Consider the following 9,363-nt stretch of genomic DNA (forward strand, 5'->3'; position numbering starts at 1 on the left):
GACAGGGTCAGACCCGAGGCTCATTGATGCACGTGGGGAGTGAAGGCTGGCCCGTGTTGAAGACCAATAGAAGAGTTGCTGCAGCTCAAACTGCTGAAAAAGTTAATGCTGGTTCTGATAGAAAGGTGTCAGAACACACAGTGCATCGCAGTTTGTTGCGTATGGGGCTGCGTAGCCGCAGACCGGTCAGGGTGCCCGTGCTGTCCTAATGTTATGGCTGATCGGTGTATACACGGTATATCTTGCACAATTTTATGTCTTAGATTCTCAGTTTGCTATTATTTTACTTTTTTATATATAGGCCAACATATTTTGAGCATTGTTGAAAGGAGCCTGAGATTCAACAGCCATTGACTGCTTCAGTGTAATTAATGTGGGTATGATAAAAAAGAACGAAACCTGTGCACATAAAAACCGGGGCTGTGTACAACGCGAATTAAACTTGACACACCAGACATCCGTAGGATATTCTCTTGACGAATTGAAAAGACAAGTAAAGTTTGTAAACAGCAGACTGGAAGTAAACTGGTCCATGAAAACGTCCAGTTGGCCGCATCCAGCGCTCACCCCTTCGAGCAGCCCTGTCAGTCAGTTATAGTCATATCACCTCCATGGAGACAGTGCATGTGATGACAGCAAGGTTGAGCCTTTATCCAGCAACAGGCTGGGCTCAACTGAACCGCACCTTGCTGCTTCACAGTCACAGTTCAGGAATGCAGCACAGACCAGCTCCACCTATAATTCTCCTGGGCTTTGACCTGAGCTTCTCTTATATGTTACATAACGATGCAGACGGGCTGAAGTCCGTACAGGAGAGGAGGTATTGGTTGGATGCGCAGCTAATATGGCGGTGAGTGCGGACCCACAGATAGCTATAATAGGATCCGGGATATCAGGTCTAGCAGCAGCACACCGGCTCGTTAACGCTGGATTTCATCACGTGCGGATACTTGAAGCGACTGCAAGAAGCGGAGGAAGAATAAAAACTGGCAGACTGGGTGAGCGACGATATAAGAACTGGGCTGCAGTTTCTCTTTCTGTCTTTCAGAAAATTACAACAACAACAAAAAATAAAGATTGTCATTAATCCTCGCTGGTCGGCTATTTATTTAGCCTTACAGGTGAAGGGTGCTAAAAATAAAATGAACTAAATTGAAAAAAAGATGACACACACACACACAGACACTATTTTCCCATGAAACAAAAAAAATATTTTTATATGGATTTTTTTTTCACATTTTCTTAATTCAGTTAACTATTAATTATTTATTTCCAAATGCTTCTTCAAAGCCTTCTCAGCAGCAGCTACAAAAACAAATTCCAAATGAAAACCCTCTGGTGTCAGAAACAATCATCTTCCTCTATTCTTTTTTTTTTATTGTGTTATAAAGTGATTACAAAACAAGTGAAGACATGTGCAGGGACATATATACAAAAGAACAAAAGATATTATACAGAGAAAGACAAATAACAAAGTACAAAAACAAATCAAAAAACAACACAATCGTCCTCAATACTACCAAAGTAACTTTACAGATTACAATAAAATAAGGAAATACTCATACTCATTTATTTTCAACTATGCTTGTATCAGCAAAAGCGACTGACGCTCTTTAAATAAGGAAACCACATATTTTGAATGTTTAAAGTATGGAGGTTTTGCAAGCCTGAAAAACAAAAAAAAATTGCTGAGTTACTCATCTTGTATAGGGCTTGGCTAAAGCAGATGGGAACTCTCCAAATAAGGAAACCACAAAAATGATGCAGTTGCACAATGTGAAATATATAAACTGGGGGGAAAAAGTTTGGAAACTTGTGTTTGGTGGATTATTTCTCTGTTGTTACAATGCTAATTGGCATTGTATTTTACATCATTGGAAAGCCTGTTTATTTACCTTCACAATGATGTCCAACTTGTAAGGATCATGCATTTGTGGGATGAGCAGCACAGCTGATTATGTGGGGAGCGCCCAGGAAAAATTTGCCAAAATGCTCTGCCAATGGTAAACAGTGTATTCTCATAAGGCTACCAGGAAGCCTGCAATGACTGCCCTTCACCGTCAGGCCCGTTTGCGCTGGTGTCGACAACACAGACAATGGAACCTGAACATGTGGGGGAATGTCATGTTCAGTGATGAGTCCAGGTTCTGTCTGCCAAAGTTGGATGGCAGGGTCAAAGTATGGAGACGACACGGAGAACGCTATGCTGATTGTTGCATCGATGGAGTAACAGCTTTTGGTGGGGGCAGTGTCATGGTGTGGGGCGGCATCTCCCTCACTGGCAAAACAAGGCTTGTCATCATTGAAGGCCATCTCAATGCAGTGAGATATCGGGATGAGATTCTGCAGCCAGTGGTGATCCCATATCTCCACAATCTGGGACCTAACTTCATCCTCCAAGATGACAACGCTCGCCCCCACAGAGCCAGGGTTATCACAGACCACCTCCACAATGTGGGAGTAGAGAGAATGGAACGGCCTGCCAAGAGTCCAGACCTCAACCCAATTCAACATGTGGGATCAGCTTGTAGGTGTTAGAGTGACCAACACAACCACACTGGCTGACCTGCAACGAATCCTGGTTGAGGCATGGAACGCCATCCCATAGCAACGTGTGACCAGGTTGGTGACCAGCATGAGGAGGAGGTGCCAGGCTGTTGTGGCTGCGTATGGATCTTCCACCGCTACTGAGGCTCCTGACGGTGTATTAAATGATTAAAGTGTAAAATAGCCAATATGTCTTGTTTGTTCCTTGTTACTGATAGAGAGTTCAATCATCCAATCCACCAAACAACTCAAAACAAGAGTCAATACCAACAGGAGAATACACTGTTTACCATTGACGGAGCATTTTGGCAAATTTTTCTTGGGCGCTCCCCAAATAATCAGCTGTGCTGCTCATCCCACAAATGCATGATCCTTACAAGTTGGACATCATTGTGAAGGTAAATAAACAGGCTTTCCAACGATGTAAAATACAATGCCAATTAGCATTGTAACAACAGAGAAATAATCCACCAAACACAAGTTTCCGAACTTTTTTTTCCCAGTTTATTTCAAATGTTTAAAGTATGGAGGTTTTGCAGGCCTGAAAACCTAAAAACAATTGTTGAGTTGCTCATCTCGTATAGGGCTTGGCTAAAGCAGATGGGAACTAATGGTTACACCCATGATTATGATAGTTGTAATCGTGTAGATCCCTTTTAAAACAAATAAAAGTCTGTTGCAGTGTAAAACCTGCTACCAATAATGTTTATTTTTTCGGTAACCACACAATCTTGTTTTTCCTCTACAGGTAATAACATTACAGAAATAGGTGCATCTTATATCCACGGTCCATCTGAGGGGAACCCAGTGTTTTGTCTGGCTCGGGACTATGGCCTCCTGGATCCAGAGGCCCTCACCCAAGAGAACCAGGTCGTGGACTATAATGAACATATTCCCTGGGTTCCCAACTGGTTCAGCAGTTCAGGTCACCAGATCTAGAAATGCAACACCAGCCTGTTTTAACACATCATGTTTCCTAATTCAAGTTATCTGGCTGTGTGTGCATTAGCATGATCCTGTGTAATGACGTAATGTGTCCAGTAGTCTGACTATTGATTACTTTATGCAAAAACAGATTATCATTATTAATATTTTATAATCTGTGGGTGATATTCAGGTCAGAAGCTCAGTGCTGAACTCATGAAACCTGCTCTGAAGATGTTTGAGGAGCTATTGGATGATACTTTTCAATTTGAGAATCAACAAGGAACGCTCTGGGCCAGCGTAGGACATTTTATACGATCAAAGGTATTTTATTTATCTTTCTTTTTGCTGCTGCTATAGATCTGAGAAGTTGATGATAAACTGAAGTTTGGGCGGGTGTTTGGTATTGTGTGCAGGCCCGACGGCGAGCAGCAGCGAGTTGGACAGATAAAGATAAAAGCACCAGAGAGCTGCTACTGTCTGCGATCAGTGCCATGTTGAAGTTTGAGTGCTGCGCCAATGGGACTCCCACCATGGATGAGATAGACCTGGCGGGATTTAATGTCTACAAGAGTCTACCTGGACTGGACTGCACATTCCCAGGGTCTATACTAAACCGTCTCATAAGCATATTCATACACACCAAATAAAGGGTATAAACCATAGACTGTATATATAGATGGACGACGTGTCACACTTCCTCCCAATGTACAAAAGTGAAGCCAAAATATCCCAATGGTGATCGGAGGGCTGGAGCCGCTCTATCGGGGTCCCGCCCACACACCCGCCTGAGCCAATCACGAGCCGAGCACGGCCGTCTATGATCAAATTAACATATGTTCTATTACACAGACTTGTGACGGTTATGGAAAGTTAAAGTTACATCTCCTCTCTGGTACAATTTCCGCATTCCCGCATTCCCGTAAGCGCACTATGTAGTAAAGAAGGAGTGATTTCAGACACAGCACCTGTTTTAGCCCGATATCAGCTCTATTTTTCACTGACTTGCCTTCTCGTAATGTAAAATACAAATTCTTTGGGGTGCTGAGACTATAAACTAATATTTAAATCCATTAGAGTGCTACGCATATGCAGCCAGGTAACTTTGATTTGTGCTTTTTTCTTACAGTGGCTTCGAGGGCCTAATCGAGAACTTGATGTCGGAACTCCCCAGTGGTTTAGTGACCTACAATCGGCCTGTTCGCTGTGTCCACTGGAACAACACAGAGAGCGGAGTAAACACTGTCACGGTTGAGTGTGATGATGGGGAGAGGATCGCTGCTGATCATGTCATTGTCACAGTACCTCTAGGTAGACTTCTGCACACATACTGTACTATTGTATCGAGAAATAGGCATTACAGTAACAGAATATTGATTCATATTTGATCAGCGCTGCCTAGTTTGACCGTTTGATCGGAGTTCACGCAGTGATTGACAGCTGCTCAGAGACGGCAGTCTCCAGCTCGGCTCTGATTTGTTGTTTTCCTCCGGTCTGTGAAATCTTGTAGATGTCATTAGGAGCACCGCAGGACACAGAGGCACATGATCTTTTTTTCAGAATACCCGTCTCATGCACTACTGTCAGGATATAGTGACTGTTTTATAAAAAAATTACCTTTTTTAATCATATTTGCTCCAATTCTACTTACTATTGCTTTAATTTGCAACATTGCCCACAATGACCTAATATAACCAGATATAAAAAGGTATAGAAAAATAAACATGCATGAACTTTTTCTTTTTTTTTTGACAGGATACCTTAAGAAGCACCATTCAACCCTGTTCTGTCCTCCTTTGCCGACACACAAGCTGAGCTCCATCCAGAGACTAGGATTTGGAACATGCAACAAAGTATTTGTGGAGTTTGAATCACCGTGGTGGGATGCTGACTGTGAGGTCATCTACCTGGTGTGGAAAGATGAGGTCAGCATTGAACCACAGAATACATTTACAAGCTAGCACAGAACAATGTGTCTAAATGTTATTTCATTCGTTTAAAATAGCAGTAAATCCATCTACAAATAACCTAAAAACTTATTTTTTAATAAGTAGTACCCACACACATTGTCTGTTTTACATCAATTGTCTCTCCAGGAGGATGTTTTGGACCAGGTGTCAAACATGTCCTGGATAAAGAAGATGTCAGCATTCACTGTGCAGAAACCCTCTGAAAGGTCAGCAACATACGGCACCTGAGCTGTGACAGATGCTCATTCTTCCTTATTTAAAGTTTCCAGGCTAATTCATGTTCAGAAGGCAATAAAGCCATGTGACTCTTCTTGATAATTATGGTTAAACTCTCAGGTATAGCCATGTTCTCTGCGGCTGGATCGCCGGGCACGAGTCAGAGTATATGGAGACACTTCCTGAGCAGGATGTCAGATTTGCCATCACAGAGCTCATCCGTACATTCACAGGTGAGTCTCAACCTGAAGCTGCCTCCTAATCGCTGGTATGAATGAAAATGGATAGGAATACTTTATTGTTTCACTTAAATGTAGAGTTACAAACTGTTTTACCTAGATAGTCACAATAAACATCAGGAAACGCACAGACAAGCCTGGCAAACTGAATCTGAGATGTCCTACACTGGCCACTGTACAGAGGATAACCCCTTTTGATTTGGGAAACAATGTGGCCTTTCCTGTAGTGCCACCTTCTGGCCAAACTGCTCAGGTTCTGACTCATTAATTGTGAGAATAGCAGAGAATTGTCTTCATTTTCAGCAATGTGCACAGTGAGTGTTACACAAGGGGCCACAAGTATGACTTAAGGCTTAAAGAGTTGTCAGTTACTGTGTAGGATTGCTTTAATCTTGTTGTGTTAGAGGATCTCAAGATGTTGTTCATAAGGAGATGAAAGTTCTCCTGTAATTCATGCTCAATGTACTGCTTTGACAATTGATCCATAATTATTGAACTGATTAGAAACTTAAACTGGAAGCCAGTACTAGATTTAAGATCCAAGATCCAAAGCTTTGTCGTCATCGCATAGACAACAAGTTGCACTAAAATGAAAATCTTAGCCTGCTGTTGCTTAGCTGGTTACTACTATGTGTGGGCTAAATCAACTACTCTTTCAGTTTGAGCACTTCTCGAGAATTTAGTATTTTCTAAAAATGTTTCTGATCCATTTGAGGATGATCCCTGACAGCATATCTCTGTGTATATTTAGGAAACCCTACCATCACCCCGAGGAGAATCCTGCGCTCCCAGTGGTTTCATGACCCCTGGACATGTGGATCTTACAGTCACACAGCAGTAGGCTGTTCGGTGCAGGACATGGAGAACATGATGGAGGCCCTGCCTACGAAGGGATCACAGTCACAGGTACACAGATGAGCATGTTTTACTGACTCAAACACACACACGTGCATAATAAAGTACATACACTAACTCACAGCAAAGTTGCTCTCAGTTCTAACTGCTTTGGTCTTCAGCCCCTGCAGGTGTTGTTCGCTGGAGAGGCTACTCATCCCTACTACTACTCCACTGTCCATGGAGCTCTTCTCACTGGGTGGAGAGAAGCTGACCGACTCATCTCACACTATTCCTCCATCAGTCCATGTCCAGATCAAAAATTGTAAGAGATGAACAGTTATGCATTAAAAATAGTTTCCCCCCCAGAATGTATTTGTATTTGTTTTCCAGTGGTGGAAAAATCATGCAGTTAGAGAACAAGCCTAAAATGGTAAGACGGTACAACGGTACAAGGCCGCCTCGATCTTGTAAGGTTATCGTTGCGTACGTGTGCATGACGTCAGAGCAAGTCGGCATCAAGTGGAACACAGGCTATTGAACACACGCTAGTGGAACACAGGCTATTGAACAAAGGCTAGTGAAACACAAGCTAGTGGAACACAGGCTAGTGGAACACACGCTAGTGGAACACAGGCTACTGAACAAAGGCTAGTGAAACACAGGTTAATGAAACACAGGCTAGTGAAACACAGGTTAATGAAACACAGGCTAGTGAAACACAGGTTAATGAAACACAGGCTAGTGAAACACAGGCTAGTGAAACACAGGTTAATGAAACACAGGCTAGTGGAACACAGGCTATTGAACAAAGGCTAGTGAAACACAAGCTAGTGGAACACAGGCTAGTGGAACACACGCTAGTGGAACACAGGCTACTGAACAAAGGCTAGTGAAACACAGGTTAGTGAAACACAGGCTAGTGAAACACAGGTTAATGAAACACAGGCTAGTGAAACACAGGCTATTGAACAAAGGCTAGTGGAACACAGGCTATTGAACAAAGGCTAGTGAAACACAGGCTAGTGGAACACAGGCTAATGGAACACAGGCTAGTGGAACACAGGCTATTGAACAAAGGCTAGTGAAACACAAGCTAGTGGAACACAGGCTAATGGAACACAGGCTAGTGGAACACAGGCTATTGAACAAAGGCTAGTGAAACACAGGCTAGTGGAACACAGGCTAGTGGAACAAAGGCTAGTGAAACACAGGCTAGTGGAACACAGGCTAGTGGAACACAGGCTAGTGGACTAGTGGAACACAGGCTAGTGGAACACAGGCTAGTGAAACACAGGCTAGTGAAACACAGGCTAGTGAACACAGGCTAGTGGAACACAGGCTAGTGGAACACAGGCTAGTGGACTAGTGGAACACAGGCTAGTGGAACACAGGCTAGTGGACTAGTGGAACACAGGCTAGTGGACTAGTGGAACACAGGCTAGTGGACTAGTGGAACACAGGCTAGTGGACTAGTGGAACACAGGCTAGTGGACTAGTGGAACACAGGCTAGTGGATCAGTGGAACACAGGCTAGTGAACACAGGCTAGTGGAACACAGGCTAGTGGAACACAGGCTAGTGAACACAGGCTAGTGGAACACAGGCTAGTGGACTAGTGGAACACAGGCTAGTGGAACACAGGCTAGTGGACTAGTGGAACACAGGCTAGTGGAACACAGGCTAGTGAACACAGGCTAGTGGACTAGTGAACACAGGCTAGTGGACTAGTGGAACACAGGCTAGTGGACTAGTGGAACACAGGCTAGTGGATCAGTGGAACACAGGCTAGTGAACACAGGCTAGTGAAACACAGGTTAATGAAACACAGGCTAGTGAAACACAGGCTAGTGAAACACAGGCTAGTGGAACACAGGCTAGTGAAACACAGGCTAGTGGAACAAAGGCTAGTGAAACACAGGCTAGTGAAACAGGCTAGTGGAACAAAGGCTAGTGGAACACAGGTTAATGAAACACAGGCTAGTGGAACACAGGCTAGTGGAACACAGGCTAGTGAAACACAGGCTATTGAACACAGGCTAGTGGAACACAGGCTAGTGGACTAGTGGAACACAGGCTAGTGGAACACAGGCTAGTGGATCAGTGGAACACAGGCTAGTGAACACAGGCTAGTGAAACACAGGCTAGTGGACTAGTGGAACACAGGCTAGTGAACACAGGCTAGTGGAACACAGGCTAGTGGATCAGTGGAACACAGGCTAGTGAACACAGGCTAGTGAAACACAGGCTAGTGGACTAGTGGAACACAGGCTAGTGAACACAGGCTAGTGGAACACAGGCTAGTGGACTAGTGGAACACAGGCTAGTGGACTAGTGGAACACAGGCTAGTGGATCAGTGGAACACAGGCTAGTGAACACAGGCTAGTGGACTAGTGGAACACAGGCTAGTGGAACACAGGCTAGTGGATCAGTGGAACACAGGCTAGTGAACACAGGCTAGTGAACACAGGCTAGCTATTTATTCAAGCATCATATCAGTTTTCGATAATGTAAGATTTATTGACCAAAATATCAGTCATAACAGCAGTGTGTCAATATTTAATCATTGTCTGGGATTTAATGTATCCTCACATACAACATTGGTATATCAACGACACTGAACGAGTGAGAGA

At 43.7% G+C, this 9,363-nt stretch overlaps 1 protein-coding gene across 1 annotated transcript; it reads left to right on the forward strand.

Annotated features, from left to right (window-relative positions):
- Window positions 1-511: 511 nt before the first annotated feature.
- si:dkey-275b16.2 (peroxisomal N(1)-acetyl-spermine/spermidine oxidase) lies at window positions 512-7,101 on the forward strand. The gene is made up of 10 exons (XM_037781550.1): window positions 512-998; window positions 3,296-3,472; window positions 3,665-3,795; window positions 3,888-4,075; window positions 4,601-4,782; window positions 5,227-5,396; window positions 5,568-5,647; window positions 5,778-5,890; window positions 6,648-6,802; window positions 6,913-7,101. Exons 1-10 carry the CDS (start codon window positions 845-847, stop codon window positions 7,057-7,059), a joined length of 1,497 nt encoding a protein of 498 aa, XP_037637478.1. The 5' UTR covers window positions 512-844; the 3' UTR covers window positions 7,060-7,101.
- The last annotated feature ends 2,262 nt before the right edge of the window (window positions 7,102-9,363 follow it).

Source organism: Sebastes umbrosus, chromosome 10 (genome assembly GCF_015220745.1).
Source record: "Sebastes umbrosus isolate fSebUmb1 chromosome 10, fSebUmb1.pri, whole genome shotgun sequence".
NCBI lineage: Eukaryota > Metazoa > Chordata > Actinopteri > Perciformes > Sebastidae > Sebastes > Sebastes umbrosus.

Bases quoted from the DNA above. Each gene is read 5' to 3' on its own strand.
- si:dkey-275b16.2 (XM_037781550.1), top strand. From the start codon at position 845: ATGGCGGTGAGTGCGGACCCACAGATAGCTATAATAGGATCCGGGATA. The intron at 4,076-4,600 runs GTCTATACTAAA...TTTTTCTTACAG, and splicing joins CTGGACTGCACATTCCCAGG to TGGCTTCGAGGGCCTAATCG. The intron at 5,397-5,567 runs GTCAGCATTGAA...TTGTCTCTCCAG, and splicing joins ACCTGGTGTGGAAAGATGAG to GAGGATGTTTTGGACCAGGT.